Source organism: Heterodontus francisci, chromosome 28, assembly GCF_036365525.1.
Source record: "Heterodontus francisci isolate sHetFra1 chromosome 28, sHetFra1.hap1, whole genome shotgun sequence".
In the NCBI taxonomy this organism is placed as follows: domain Eukaryota; kingdom Metazoa; phylum Chordata; class Chondrichthyes; order Heterodontiformes; family Heterodontidae; genus Heterodontus; species Heterodontus francisci.
The window spans coordinates 26,717,338-26,733,663 of record NC_090398.1 but is presented as its reverse complement, the minus strand read 5'-3'; the positions used below and the strand labels follow the sequence as shown (position 1 = coordinate 26,733,663).

The window sequence follows — 16,326 nt, the reverse complement described above, 5'->3', positions numbered from 1 at the left end:
CTTCTAAACTCCAGTGGGTATGGACCCAACCTGTTCAACCTTTCCTCATAAGATAACCCCTTCATCCAGGAATCAGCCTAGTGAACCTTCTCTGAACTACTTCTGATGCAATTATATAATTTCTTAAGTAAGGAGACCAAGACAGTCCACAGTACTCCAGATGTGCTCTAACTTATGCCCTGAACAGCTGTAGCAACACTTCCCTACTATTCTCAAATTTGAAGTTGGTAAGAAGTCCTGAGATGTACTTGTTAAGATAATGTATCATTTAATTCAACATCACACAATAACAATTCTCATCAGTACTGTTACATCATCCAGGAGGCAGTGATACAGAGGTGAAGTTTAATAAAACATTTCCAAGTGGAAGTCATTACACAAATCCAGGTGAGTACAGGTAACAAGTCCGTTCATCGACCCCTCAGTTTCCTCAGGATGTTTCACAGGGTCATTGCACCTTTTCACAATCTCATGGTTTACAGTCTCAGGTGATTCCGTTTGAAAATTCAGTCCACAGTAAGTACACAATGTTTAATTTCCATGGTAACACCAGTACCTGCTCCCATGTTGGTGCCAGAAACACATTAAGTTCAGGATCCTTAAACACTACAAATGCTCACGGTCACCCAGACAGAACAGTGGGATTCCCGACTGGCACTTTCCCCATTTCTCCTCTCGCAGTGCTGACCCATCCTGGGTGCACCAGTTTCAGGAACCTCCCCAACAGGATACTCTCTCTGGGTGACCCCAGACACTGGGTATTGGTATCTATTGGACGGTGGGATCTATCCAAGCTGAACAGATCCTGTCTCCATCCTGAACACACACAGGTTCACTTCCCAGCAGGGTCACTGGGTCCTGATACTGAGTGTGAACCCTGGATAATGTAATTCCCAAACTCAGGGATATTGAGTGTAATTACCAGTGTCCCACTGCAGCCCAGACTGAGCCCCACCCTGGACCCTTCCTGTCTGTACATTTCCCCAGTGCCCCATTGGGGAACATTCAGTCCCGGATATCCTGCAGAAGCAGCGCTGTGGGGCCGGGCGGCTGAGTCACGTGACCCTGTTACTGGGCCTCTGATGTCACAATGGGAGATGACACTCGCTCAGCTCGAACCAGAAACAGTGAAACAGCCAATAGGATTTAAACCTGGAGCGCGGCCAATTAAAGGGGAAGGACAGAAAATTGGCCGAAAATGTTCATATAGAGAGACCAGTGATGTTTACAAATTGAAACGCTCACACATCCACATTCAGTCTGGGTCTTGTATCCTGCAGCGACTTCAACTGATTCACTCCATTTGAACTGAACTCATTCCCCCGCAACCTGAAACAGATTAAAGATTAAACAGGAAATAAACAGATTGAACAATAGTGTAAATAACAGGGAGACTGGGATTAATATTTCAATAATAATTAGAGATATTACTGATAAGAGTGACTGAATCCCATTTATATTTTATTTATTACATTAAACATTAACACAAACACTCACTGGATTCGCTCCAGACTCCTGCAGTTCAGTATGAGGCGGCGGAGAGCGGGGACAGATCGATCTGTGAAGGAGTTTGATCTCAGGTCCAGATACTTCAGTGACTGGTTTGTACTGAGAGCAGAGGCACAAGAATCTGTGAGACTGACATCCGATAGACTGGGGATCAGAGAGAGAAATAACAGGAATCAGTGTAAATCTCCAGTGTTCATTAATAACACTATTACTGATATTAATAAATAATAATTATATAATAATTAATAATATGAATTAGTAAAGATATTGAAAGATTCTTCACCATTTCCACAAAGTAGATGGGATTTGAACAAACTAAACAGGAAAGACTGGACTAAGAGCTGCAGCCAGGGAGAGCAGGTGAGAGAGAAATTCAGGCTGGAATACACAAGAATGTACAAGAGCAGCTTTAATGTTCAGCTATTTCAGTGAACCCTTCATTCATCTACTGGGAGCTCGATGGGGAGGAGCAGGTGGCCCGAGTGCCCATGAGGTGGTCGCCGAGACTCAGGACCACATTCCGGCCTCGGTCACCCTTCCACCGTCACAGCTGGGAGCCGGGAAAGAAGTTCCACCGTGAGCTGGATGGCGACCAGGAGGGCAGAGTCAGCCTGGAGGACGGCAACATGGAGGAGGTTGTGGGCTGGCCCGCTGGCCAGGGCCGCGACCTCCGCCGGACGCCTCCCCTCTTCCCTCCCTTCCCCCCTCGCACCCCCTTCCCCCCTCGCACCACCTTCCCACTCCCCTCCCCCTTGCACCCCCTTCCCCCCACACAACCACTGCCCCTCACTTCCCCCTCGCCTCCCCCCTCGCACCCCCTTCCCCCCTCGCACCACCTTCCCACTCCCCTCCCCACTCCCCTCCCCCTTTCACCCCCTTCCCCCACACAACCACTGCCCCTCACTTCCCCCTCGCCTCCCTCCTCGCAACCCTTCCCCCACTCCCTCCTCGCTCACCCTTCCCCCACCCCCTTCCCCCTCGCACCCCATCCCCACCCCCTTCCTCCTCGCACCCCTTCCCCCACCTCTTCCCCCTCACACCCCTTCCCCCACCCCCTCGCACCACTTACCCCACCCCCTCCCCCTCACACTCACACCCACTCCCCCTCGCACCCCCTCCCCCCTCGAGCCCTCTTCCCCCCTTCCCACTCGCACCCCCTTCTGCCCGCCTCAAACCAGGCAGCCCCTGGTCACTAAGGTTCTGTCCTGCCACAGTCCACTTGCTTCAATGGGTGCTTGGAGCTCAGGGTCATTGCCTGACAAGTGAACTGTAACATTGCACCAAACAGCACGACCAAAAAAAGGGAAAGAAGGTACTAGCCCTTCGTTTTGAAAACTGGAACGTCAGAACTATATGTCCTGGCCTGTCGGAAAACCTTACACAAACCAACGATTCTCGGAAGACCGCCATCATTGACAATGAGCTCAGTAGACTCAATGTAGACATTGCAGCACTTCAGGAGACACGCCTGCCTGCGAGCGGATCTCTAAGAGAGTAAGACTACACCTTCTACTGGCAGGGTAGGGATCCTGAAGAACCAAGACAACATGGAGTGGGCTTTGCCATCAGAAACTCTTTGCTCAGCATGATAGAGCCACCTTCAAATGGCTCAGAATGCATACTGTCCATTGGACTGCTCACTGTCTCTGGTCCAGTACACCTACTCAGCATCTAAGCTCCAATACTCTGCTCCCCACCTGAAGTTAAAGACCAGTTCTACAAGGAATTCCATAATGTCATTAGTAGCATTCCTAATACCAAACATTTGTTCCTGCTGGGGGACTTTAACGCCAGGGTTGGGGCCGACCATGACTCATGGCCCTCCTGCCTCGGGCGCTATGGCATTGGAAGGATGAATTAGAATGGACAGAGACTGCTGGAGTTGTGTATCTATCATAACCTCTGCATCACAAACTCGTTCTTTCAGACTAAACCGGCATTTCTTTCAAGCCAGCAAGGTCGATCTGGAACCTTTTCTGACACTTTTAGTAGAATGTGCATCAGCCAACAATGAACAATTATCTACATAACATTCAATGAGTATGTGATCTTCAGTAAACCCCTTGTATAGAATCTCACTTACAATATTTGACAAATAGAATCCCATATCCACTGTCTCCACAAGGGTCAGTGTGTCAATCAGCTGAAGTACTTTTAACAACCCTTTTTATTTTCGGAGCTTCCCAAGCTGAAGGACAGTATCTCCCATTTTCACCCATCAGTAATATTATGAAACCAGCTGCACTAGAATACCCATCAGGAAGATTAGCATGTGAACCATCGCTAAAAATGACTAGTTTCATGTTCTTTGGGTCACCTAGGGATGGGAACTTAAACACACATTTCTCCAGATTTCTCATCGGGACACAACCCATGTCCACATCTCCACTTCATTCTTCCACTGGTTATTTTTTATACTTATTTGTTTTGTGGGATGTGGGCGTCACTGGAAAGACCAGTATTTGTTGTCCATCCCTAATTGCCCTTGGGAAGGTGGTGGTGAGCTGCCTTCTTGAACCTCTGCAGTCTCTCTGGTGTAGGTACATCCACAATGCTGTTAGAGAGGGAATTCCAGGATGTTGATCCAGCAACAGTGAAGGAACGGTGATATATTCCCAAGTCAGGATGGTGTGTGGCCTGGAGGAAAACTTCCCACGCATCTGCTGCCTTTTCCTTCGAGGTGGAAGAGGTCGTGGGTTTGGAAGGTGCTGTTGAAGGAGGCATGGTGAGTTGCTGTAGTGCGTCTTGTATCTGGTACACACTGCTGCTATTGTCCGTCCCTGGTGGAGGGAGTGAATGTTTAAGGTGGTGAATGGGGTGTTGATCAAGTGGGCTGCATTTATCCTGGATGGTGTTGAACTTCCTGAGTGTTGTTGGAGCTGCCCTCATTCAGGCAAGTAGACAGTATTCTATCACACTCTTGATTTGTGCCTTGTAGATGGTGGACAGGTTTGGGGAGTCAGGGGGTTGACTACTCACTGTAGAATTTCCAGCCTCAGACCTGCTCTTGTAGACACAGTATTTATAATGCTGCTCCAGTTCAGTTTCTGGTCAATGGTAACACCCAGGATGTTGATAGTGGGGGATCCAGTGATGTTAATGCCGTTGAATGTCAAGGGGAGATGGTTAGATTCTCTCTTGTTGAAGATGGGCATTGCCTGGCACTTGTTTGGCATGAATGTTACTTAGCACTTATCAGCCCAAGCCTGGATGTTGTCCAGGTCTGGCCTCATGGGGACATGGACTACTTCAGTATCTGAGCAGTTGAGAATGGTAGATGGAATATAATGTAGGGAAGTGTAAAGTTATTCACTTTGGTTGTAAAAATAGAAAAGCAGAGTGTTTTTTAAATGGTGTGAAACTTGTAAGTGTTGATGTTCGAAGGGAATATATTTATACTCTCGCATTTCAACCTGTGTGTTAATAACCTTTGTATCTTTATGAAATGAGTCTTGTTTTATAATAAATTAATAATTTTGTTTATTATTAAAGAAACTTGGTTGGTAGATTTTTATTCAGAAACTGAAATAGATGAAGTATATAATTGGCTGTATCAGTAACTGGGTAAAACATTTAAATATATGTTGTGACCTGTGGAGAAGTGGAACTAGAGAAAGACAGTGCACTCCTCCATCCTCGCTCATAACACCAACCAGTGGAGAGTTTTCCCCCTGATTCCCACTAACTTCAATTTGCCTCGGGCTCCTTGATGTCACACTTGGTTAAATGCTGCCTCGATATCAAGAACAATCACTTTCACCTCACCCGGTCATATGGTTCAGATTCCGAGAACATCGGAGGGTAATCAAAGCCCAACAATTTACACTTGCTTTCGGCTATTTCTGATCATTGCTGCTAGGATTGTAGTTTTTTGTCTGTTATTTTTTTCGGAATATCTCCCGACAATGCAGAGCATGTGCAGATCGATCACTGACGTCATCACTGTGTCTGAACATTTGTCAGCTTGCCAGTATGGGTCTGTGCACGTGTGTGTCAACGTCACCACGTAATGACATCAGACGTAATAATGTCCGAGTGTTGCTTCACCCCTCAATGGCCGTGTTCACAATCTCTATCCCTCCAACAGTACCCCACTCCCTCCCACCATCACGCCTCAGTCGCTGCTTCTCTTCCTCACTCTCTCCCACTGTTCTCTCCCGTGCCCGCCTGCTCGTCACTCCCGACTACTCGCTGCTCCATCCTGCCTCGCTGCTAAATCCCCATCCACACCCTCCAACTACCCCGGCCATTTCTGCTGCTCCATCCCGCCACTCACTTCCTGCCGTTCTCACTTCTGTCACCCACACACACAGCCCCAGCACCCCCGCTGCTTCTCTGGGTGGTGAGGTGGGGGATCGAGCAGCGGGAGGGAACAGCGAGCAGACGGGTACAGGAGAGAATGGTGAAATGGAGTGGTGAGCAGTCGGGAGTGGCAGGAGGTTGTGTGTGGGAGGGAGCGGGAAAGAGAAGCAGCAATCGCGGGAGGGAGTGGTGTATTTGACGGGGGGTGGAAGTGGTGATCGCTGCTATTGAGGGGTGAGGCAGTTCGGGTTCAATTGTTCTTGTTTTGTGTTGAATTGAGCAGCCTGACATCATCAGACTACACCGAGCTGTACACATGTGCAAACGGGCTCCTACTCTCTGCACGTGTGTGGCATTCCGCATTGCCAGGACTGGTTGGTGCATGGGCAGAAGATGTCATCACGTAACGCGGGGGAATGGGGAGAAAGCGGGGGAGGGGGCGGGGGAAGCGGGTAGAGAGTGAGGGGAGGGAAATGGGGGAGAGAGCGAGGGGGGAAGCGGTGTGAAAGGGGGGAAGGGGGAGAGAGCGAGGGGGAAGCAGGGAGAGGGGGAAGCGGGGAGAGAGCGATGGAGAGAGCGGGGGGAAAGGGGGAGAGATGAGGGGGGAAGCAGGGAGAGGGGGGAAGCGGCGAGAGAGCGATGGAGATAGCAGGAGGAAAGGGGGAGAGAGCAGGGGAAAAGGGGGAGAGAGCAGGGGAAAAGGGGGAGAGAGCGGGGGGAAAGGCGGGAGAGAGCGTGGGGGAAGGGGAGAGAGCGGGGGGGGAAGGGGAGAGAGCGGGAGGGAAGGGGAGAGAGCGGGGGGAAGGGGAGAGAGCGGGGGGGCAGGGGAGAGAGCGGGGGGCAGGGGAGAGAGCGGAGGGCAGGGGAGAGAGCGGAGGGCAGGGGAGAGAGCGGAGGGCAGGGGAGAGAGCGGGTGGTAGGGGAGAGAGCGGGGGGCAAGGAAGAGAGCGGGGGGCAAGAAAGAGAGCAGGGGGCAGGGAAGAGAGCGGGGGGCAGGGGAGAGCGCGGGGGGAAGGGGGAGAGAGCGGGGGGAAGGGGGAGAGAGCGGGGGGAAGGGGGAGAGAGCGGGGTGAAGGGAGGAGAGTGCAGGGGAAGGGAGGAGAGAGCGGGGGGAAAGAGCGGAGAGTGCGGGGTGAAGTGCGGAGAGTGCGGGGTGAAGTGCAGAGAGTGCAGGGGGAGGTGCAGAGAATGCGGGGGGGAGGTGCAGAGAATGCGGGGGGGAGGTGCAATGGGGTGAAGAGGGTGGAGTGCGGAGAGGGAGAGTGTCGAGATGGGGGACTGCGGAGAGTGCGATGGCGGGAGTGCGGAGAGTGCGGTGGGGGGAAGTGGAGAGAGAGCAAGGTGGAGGTGGGAAGAGAGCGAGGGGGAAGCGGTGAGAAAGGGAGCGAGAAGCAGGGAGAGAGTAAGGAGGAAGGTGGGGGCGAGCAGCCCAAAGAACTTGGTGGCGGCGGGTGCGACTGCGACTGCGCACTCCTCCTCCCCACCTCCCCGGCCACTGACTGCAGGCTGCTCACACCCCGCTTCCTCCAACCTCGCCCACTCACTCCCTACTTCCCCCCTCCCACTCACACCCCCTTCCCTCTGCTCACCCATTCCCTCCCTGCTCCCGCCACCTGCACTCGACCTTCCTCACTCGCTCCCTGCTCGCCCCCAACCCGCTCCTCACCTCCCCTCGCTTCCCACTCCCACCCCCTCTTCGTTCCCCGCTCCCCACCCTCCCTTTGTTCCCCGCTCCCCACCCTGCCTTCGTTCCCCACTCCCCACCCTGCCTTCGTTCCCCACCCCCACTCTCCCCACTCCCTATCCCCTTGCTCCACACTCCCCACCCTACTCCCCATCACATCCCCCCTCCGCCCCTGCCCGTTCCTCCCCCCCCGCCCAGTCCTCACCGCCCCCCATCCTCTCTCTGGCCACACGCTTCCCCACCCCGCCCACTCTCCGCTACTTCCCCCACCCGCTTGCCCCCCCCCTCTCGCCCCTTCCCCCCCCACACCCACTCCCCGCTTCGCCCGAGCTCCCTGTCCAGTGATTGTGTGCTGCCATGGGTTTAGGTTTCCTTTCTGTGATTATTTGAGCAGCGCCATCTTTATCCTGGCAGGTACCCGAACGCCACAGACAGTGACGTTTCAGTGCAGCAGGCTGCATTTACACATGTGCCAGTGCAGCGCCACCTAGTGGTTACATTGTCAGCAAACGCAGCCTTTTTTTCGTAGCCTTTGACCTTCACCTTGAGGCGCCCATTCTCTGTTATCATATTCTACTCTGGAAATCCAGTTGGTGAAGAATATTACTGGAGCTAATCTTTACTCAGTCTTACATTAATTTAGAGTTTAGCATTACAAACATACACCTCCTCACTCAACCACACCACAATATCAATAAGTGTCTCTTTATACATGCTCAAGTGAAACCCCAGTTACTGCCCACTACCTGAACACAATTAATATATAATTAGCACTTACTCCAGTCCCTGTATTTTGCAGTCCGGGTTCCTCAGAGCCTCAAACGGTAGTTTCACTCCTGAATCTCCCAGTTTATTATCACTCAGGTTCAGATCCGTCAGTGACCGCTTTGTACTGAGAGCGGACGAGAGATCTTCGATACAAGAATCTGTGAGATTGTTTCTTTCCAGCCTGGGATCAAAGATGGAGAAATAACAGGCATCAGAGTAAATCCCCAGTGTTTATTAATAACATTATTACTGATGGTGTTATTACTAGAGTAATATGTAGTGCTTAGTAATAACACCATTGCTGATACTAATAATAATGCACAGTGTTTATTAATAACACCATTACTGATATTAATAGCAATGTACAGTGTCAGATACCAAATTATTATAAACACAATCTCACACAGTCTGGTACTTACCATAGTTTCTGTATTTTACAGTCCGGGTTCCTCAAAGCCGCAGACAGTAGTTTCACTCCTGAATCTCCCAGTTTATTGGAACCCAGGCTAAACACAAACAGACAGAGAGTGAGAAACAAACTGAATCAAACCCTGGACCGGATACAATTCACTTTCTGTTGAATGTTACAGGAAATACTTAAAAAGCCTTGAGGAAATTAACAAACAGATTTTCCTTTCACTGACAATGAATCTCACACTGTAGAACTCCTCAGATATTCAGGAGCTGTCAATAAACATCAAAGAGGGAAGTAACAGGACAGAAGGTAGGTGATTGGTTGTTGAGTATTACAGTGTGTTTTTGTCTCTCCAAGTGACAGCATTTGAATAAAGTATTGCTTGGGGAAATAAATCTATTACTTTATTAAATTAATCAGATAAATCAATTATTTAATACATTTATTGTGAATTGTTTTTAAAGACCTAATTACATTTATTCAGGTTATCAATAAGCAAATTAATTATAAAAGACTAGAGATGACAGGGCAGGCTACGTGTTGGGACTGTAGGATGTGGGAGTTTGTGGATAGCGAGACTGTCCCGCATTCCCACACCAGCAGGAAATGTCTCCGTCTTTTGTCATTCCAGCTCAGAGTCAATGGGCTGGAATGTGAGTTGGAGACATTCCCAAACATAAGGAAGGGGGAGGAATTTCTTCAGTTTTATCCAGAACACAGTCACAGCTCAGAGAAAATCACAGGTTCAAGAAGAGGGTGTAACCATTAGGGAGCAGCATGGTGAGGACTGAGGAGAGATTGAGAAGGAGGTTCCTCAAACACAGGTGTTGTCCAAAAGGTACAATGTACTTGTTACCTGTGAGGACAAGGAGAAAGACTGTGGGGAGGACAGTCACAATGTAGACCAAGGTACTGTGGCTCAGAAGACTGTCCAAGGGGGAAAAGAACAGAAGAGAATGTGGTAGTGATATCTTCTTTGGCCTCCTTGTCTCGAGAGACAATGGGTAAGCGCCTGGAGGTGGTCAGTGATTTGTGAAGCAGCGCCTGGAGTGGCTATAAAGGAAAATTCTACAGCGACAGACTCTTCCACAGGTGCTGCAGATAAAATTGGTTGCCGGGACTGTTACACAGTTGGCTCTCCACCTTGCGCTTCTGTCTTTTTTCCTGCTAAGTCTCTTCGACTCGCCACACTTTAGCCCCGCCTTTATGGCTGCCCGCCAGCTCTGGCGATCGCTGGCAACTCACTGCCACGACTTGTGATCACTGTCACAGGACATCATGTCGCGTTTGCAGACGTCGTTAAAGCGGAGACATGGACAGCTGGTGGGTCTGATACCAGTGTCGAGCTCGCTGTACAATGTGTCCTTGGGGATCCTGCCATCTTCCATGTGGCTCATTTGGCCAAGCCATTTCCAGCGCCGCTGGCTCAGTAGGCTGTATATGCTGTGGATATTGGCCGCCTCGAGGATTTTTGTGTTGGAGATATGGTCCTGCCACCTGATGCCAAGGATTCTCCGGAGGCAGTGAAGATGGAATGAATTGATACGTCGCTCTTGGCTGACATATGTTGTCCAGGCCTCGCTGCCGTAGAGCAAGGTACTGAGGACACAGGCGTGAAACACTTGGACATTTGAGTTCCGTATCAGTGCGCCATTTTCCCACACTCTCTCGGTAGTGATAAGGATTTCTATAATTAGAGGGATGGATAGTGTCCTCTGCAGACACGAATGAGAATCCTGTCGGGTGCGTTGTCTACAAGGTGCCAGGGTAAGGGATATCTTATGGTGGCAGGAGAGCAATTTGGAAGGGGAGGGAATAATCCAGTTGTCGTGGTCGATGTTGGAACAAACGACATATGTAGGAACCGGGAGGAGATCCTGCTGAGGGAATATCAGGTGTTAGGAGCTAAATTAAAAAGCAGGACCTCAAGGGCAATAATCACTGGATTATTTCCCAATCCACATGCAAATTGGCAAAGAAACAGTCAGATCAGGAGAATTAAAGTGTGGCTAAAGAGCTGGTGTGGGAAAGAGGGGTTCCTTTGGGGCGGCACAGTGGCGCAGTGGTTAGCACTGCAGCCTCACAGCTCCAGTGACCTGGGTTCGATTCCGGGTACTGCCTGTGTGGAGTTTGCAAGTTCTCCCTGTGTCTGCGTGGGTTTTCTCCGGGTGCTCCGGTTTCCTCCCACAAGCCAAAAGACTTGCAGGTTGATAGGTAAATTGGCCATTATAAATTGTCACTCGTATAGGTAGGTGGTAGGGAAATATAGGGACAGGTGGGGGATGTTTGGTAGGAATATGGGATTCGTGTAGGATTAGTATAAATGGGTGGTTGATGTTCGGCACAGACTCGGTGGGCCTGTTTCAGTGCTGTATCTCTAATCTATCTCTAATCTTTAAATGAAACACTGGCACCGGTACCAGCACAGGAAGGAATTGTACTGAGTTTACAGACTGCACCTGAACCAGGATGGGACCTGTATCCGAGTGGAAAGGGTAAATAGGGAGGTGGTAAAGGTTTTAAACTAATAAGACGGGACAGGGTGGGGGTGTGGGGGAGATGGGGAGGGATGAACAGAAAATGAAATCAGCCTGAATGTAAACAAATCAGAAAAGCGGAGTATTGGAAAGAAAAAAAAAGAGAGGACATCGAGGTAAATAGAATTATGGAGTGTGATTATAAAAAGATGGTTAAAAAAAGTAAGAGGAACTGTTATTACAACTGAGTTAAACTTTTCACACAGCAATACACACAGTGTAATAAAACAGGGGAACTGGAGACAATACTACATTGTGAGGAACCATATTAGGGATTACTGAGACATAGCTATGGAAAAATCTGGACTGAGCATTAAACATTGCAGGATATAAACTACTTAGAAAAGAGAGAGAGGAAATTGGGGAGGTGGAGTAGCTGTACTTAATACTGAAAACAATGGCAGGAGCAAAAAGTGACACGGCCATCAGCAAGACAGAAATAGAATCCACATGGATAAAGATAAAAGATAATAAAGGATCAACCACATTCACAGGGATAGTCTATGGACCACCTAATAGTGGAAGGAAAGTCAGGAAGAAGTATACAAAGAAATTAGGGAAATGAATAAAAAACATGGAATAATAATAATGAGGAATTTCAACTAACATGAGATTCATTGGCCAGAAGAGATATGTAAAGGAAATAAGGGAATGGAGTTCCTACAATGTGTACAAGACTCCTTTCTAACCCAATATGTAAGAAGCTCAACAAGGGAGGATTCCCTACTGGATCCAGTAATGGGGAATGAGCCAGAGGAGATAAAAGAAGTAAAAGTAGGGGAACATCGAGACAATAGTGAACATTAATATTATATACTTTAAGATAATAATTGAGAAGGAGGTAAGTATGACGAAGACCAGGGAATAGATTGGAGAAAAGTGGATTTTGAGGGGCTGAGAATAGAGCCGAGGAAAATAAAACTGACAACAATATTGTCAAACAGTGATATAGAACAGCAATGGGAAACATTTAAAACCATGTTCGACATAGTCCAGGAAAAATATATTCTGCTAAAAAGACAAGAACAAGTGAAACACTAATGAGTTACCATGGATAAATAAAGACATCAGATAAAGAAAAATGAGGTCTTGGAAAAAGACAGACATTAAGTATATGAGCAGCAGGGGAGAGCACGACAAAGAGATTAGAATTTTGTTTTAAAAAGGACAAAAGGGAACAATTAAATTATCAAGGAGCAAATAGTAAAATATTTTATTGGCATATAAATAAAAAAAGGAAAATCATGATGGAAAAGGGTCAATTATTGATGGTCAGGATTATATCACAACAGGCAATGATAGAGAAATGACAGAAATATTAAATAATGACCTTGCTTCAATATTTACCAGGAAAACAGGATAGGTGGACAGATTAGAAATCAGATAACAGCATTCAAAATAAAAAGGTGAAGTTTTAAATAAACTAATCAAACTCAGAGGATAAAAACCCCTGGTCCAAATGGATTACATCCACACATTTTAAAAGAATCTAGGGAAGAGATAGCAGAGACATTACTACACATTTTTAATCATTCTTTAGAGAAAGGTGTAGTGTCAGAAGACTGGCCGATAGCTAACATTATACCGATATTTAAGAAAGGAGATAGAACATGTACAGGGAACTATAGACCAGTTGGCTTAACATCAGTGGTAAAAAATAATGGAATCTCTACTAAAGGTGGGAATAGAAGAATATCTCGAAAACAAAGATATAATAATGAAAGGTCAGCATGGATTTAAAGAGAAAGTCTTGCTTAACCAACCATGTTGAATTTTTTGAAGAGGTGACAGAGAAAGTAGACAATGTTAATGCAGTAGATGCAATTTATCCAGATTTTCAAAGAGTCTTCGATAAGGTATCACAGAACAGACTAATGAATAAGGTCAGAGATTGCAGGATAAGGGAACAAGCAGAATGGACAGCTAGCTGGCTTCAAAACAGAAAGCAGAGAATAGGGATAAAGAGTAGTTACTCAGAATGGCAGAAGGTGGAAAGTGGTGTTGCACATGGATCAGTGCTGGGATCACTGTTTTACAATTTATATTAATGATTTAGACTTTGGAATCAAAAACACAATTTCTAAATCTTCAGATGGCATCAAACTTGGGGTTGGGGGGATAGTTAATCTGAGGAGGATAGCAACAAATTACATGAAGATACTCACAAACTTGCCGAATGGACATGTAATTGACAAATTAATATCAACATAGATAAATGTGAGACATCACATTTTGGAAAGTAAGGAGGTTACATATTACTTACAAAATAAGAATCTAAATGGGGCAGAGGAGGTAAGGGACCTGGGAGTACAAATACACAAATCACTAAAAGTAGTTACACAGGTTAACAGTAAACCAAGCACTAAGGTTTATTCCTAGGGGGTAGAATTGAAAAGTATAGAAGTTATGCTAAACTTGTGTCAAACCCTGGTTGGACCACACCTGGAATACTGCAGACAATTCTGTTCACAATATTATAAAAAAGATATGGAGGCACTGGAGAGGGTGCAAAATATTTACAAGGATGATACCAGAAATGTAGGGAATACCGATCAGGAGGGAATGAACAGGCTGGTCTCTTTTCTCTAAAAAGAGAGCAGGCTGAGGGGTGACCTAATAGAGGTGTTTAAAAGTATGAAAGGTTTCGATAGAGGAGATACAGAGAGAATGTTTCCACTTGTGGGGAAAAGCAAAACTAGAGGCCATCAATGTAAGATAGTCACCCACAAATCAAACAGTGAATTCAGATTGGTCAGTCCTGTATGATGTGTTACCTCCCTGGTACTGGGGTAAAGGACATCACGGAGAATGGGCTAAGTACATTCCAACAAGCTGGAAAGGTCGGGGAAACAAAGCCAGGGCTCCTTGGATAATGAGGGAGATAGAGAATATGACAAAATAAAAAAACAGTGTATGAAGCATGTCAGGTGAATTCTTCAAGCGCAAAGCAGGCCAAACACAATGGGCTGGATTTTACCGAGCCCCTGATTTCAGGCTCCATGGTGGGGAAGGCCGGAAGATGCTTCTGGCAGAGGCTCACCATGGAGCCCGACTCCGGGAGGGCCCGGCCTGATCCTCCTGGTGGTGACAAGGCTCTGTGACGGCACCCCTGTCGCTGGGCAACGGGACCTGCATTTAAATATTATAATGAATAGATTGAAATAAACTTACCTCGAATCTTCCGGGCCCACCACGATCTCCAGTGCAGCAGCCGGCACTCCCACACCTTCACTTCCCCGTCTGGGAAAAGCAGGCAGGACACTGGTGCGGGGTGGGGTGGGGGAATTAAGATTTTTCGTGTGGGGGGGGGAGCAGTGATGGGGGGGACGGGGTCAAATAATCATCATCAGTATAGGGGATTGTGGGAAGGGATGAACTTTAAACATTGTACAGTCTGGGGGGCAGGGGTGAAAGGTCACATTTCAAAGGTAAGTGTTGTGTGCAGGGAAAGGGCAAATAGTTAATGTAATTCTTATTGGGGGTGGGAAAGGGGCGTTACAATTTTATTTGGTTAATTTTGGGGGCGGGGATACTTCTTTAAAAATTCAAATTGGCGGCAGAACTGGCTGCCCTTGAAAGATGGCGGCAGTGCCTGTGCACAGATATCTGACACCATTGACGATGTCAGACAGCTCACCCTCTCCACGTTGTCGGGGGAGGCCGTACCGGCTATTTAAATGAGCTGCCGTGCGGGAGATTGCTGTGGCTCTGATGTGTGTGGTCATCTGAGAATGGAATGGCAGTTAACATAAAAGGGAACCCAAAAATCTTCTAATGGTTTGTAAATGGTAAGAAACATAGAAACACAGAAAAAGTACAGCACAGAAGGAGGCCATTCAGCCCATCGTGTCCGTGCTGGCCAAACAAGCAATCCACCTAAACTCATCCCACCTTCTGGCACCTGGTCCACAGCCCCGCAGGTTACAGCACCCTCGGTACATGTCCAGGTACCTTTTAAAAGAATTGAGAGTTTCTGCCTCCACCACCATTCCTGACAGTGAATTCCAGACACCCATCACCCTCTGGGTGAAAACGTTTCTCCTCATGTGCCCTCTAATCCTTCTACCAATCACATTAAGGGCTTCAGGGGGTAGTAAGATGTGGAGTGAGGACTCTTAGGGTCAAAGAGGGTGATATATGCTCAGAGGTGCAGGGCAAGGCTAGAACATGAAATGAATATTTCGTATCGGTGTTTACTATGGAAGTGGAATGTGACAAAATAGCGGTTGAAGTGGAGATGGTAGGGGTAATGGATGGGAGATATGGAAGGGCTTTCCCTAAACTTCCAATCTTCACCAAGATATGGGGAAGCTGCAAGAGGATTGGAGAGTGGCAGATGTGACACCCTTGTTCAAGAAAGTTTGTAAGAACATGTGTAGTAACTATAGAACAGACAGTTTAACTGTTGGGTCAGATTTTGGAACCAATGATCAGGGAAATTATTAACAGGTATTTGGAGAGGTTTGAGTTCATTAAGGAGAGTCAGTACGGATTTGTAAAAGGCAGATCATGTTTGACTAATCTAACTGAATGTTTTTAATGATGTAAGAGAGAAGGTTGATGAGGGGAATTCGGTGGACGTTCTCGATATGGATTTTAAAATAGCTTTTGACAAAGTTGCACATAAAAGGCTGGTTAATAAAAAAAAAATCGAGGTGCCTGGAATAGAAAGGTCAGTGTCAGCTTAGACAAAAAAACTGGTTTAAGGATGGAAACCAGTGAGTGGTGGTAAATGGTTGTTTATCAGACTACTGGATGATAGACATTGATGTTCCCCAAGGGTCAGTGCTGGTGCACTGATTTTATTTGTGACATTTCTAAATGACTTGAATGTTGTAACACAGTAAAATTTCAAAATTTACTGAACATTCCAAACTCTGAGATGGAGCAGACCGTGAGGATGTCACCAATCGACTGTAACAGGGCAGTGATAGACTAGTAATATAGGCAGACAAGTGGCAGATGGAATTTAATACAGTGAAGTGTGAGGTGATGCATTTTGGCAGAATGGGGAGGGAGAGGCAATATAGACTTAATGCCATAGTTCTAAAGAGTGTGGAGAGACAGAGGGACAATGTCTTCCCTAATCAGTACTGTCACCACACTTCCCT

The 16,326-nt window shown here is 47.3% G+C and overlaps 1 protein-coding gene across 1 annotated transcript in view; it reads right to left on the bottom strand.

Annotated features, from left to right (window-relative positions):
• Positions 1-307: 307 nt before the first annotated feature.
• Positions 308-16,326, bottom strand: part of LOC137385153 (NACHT, LRR and PYD domains-containing protein 3-like) — an 84,173-nt gene continuing 68,154 nt past the window's right edge. Inside the window, exons 8-11 of the mRNA XM_068060094.1 lie at positions 8,683-8,769; positions 8,274-8,444; positions 1,498-1,653; positions 308-1,329 (exon numbers count right to left, since the gene is read on the bottom strand). Coding sequence (XP_067916195.1) covers positions 1,242-1,329; positions 1,498-1,653; positions 8,274-8,444; positions 8,683-8,769 — 502 coding nt within the window. The 3' untranslated portion in view covers positions 308-1,241. The remainder of the gene's footprint in view (positions 1,330-1,497; positions 1,654-8,273; positions 8,445-8,682; positions 8,770-16,326) is intronic.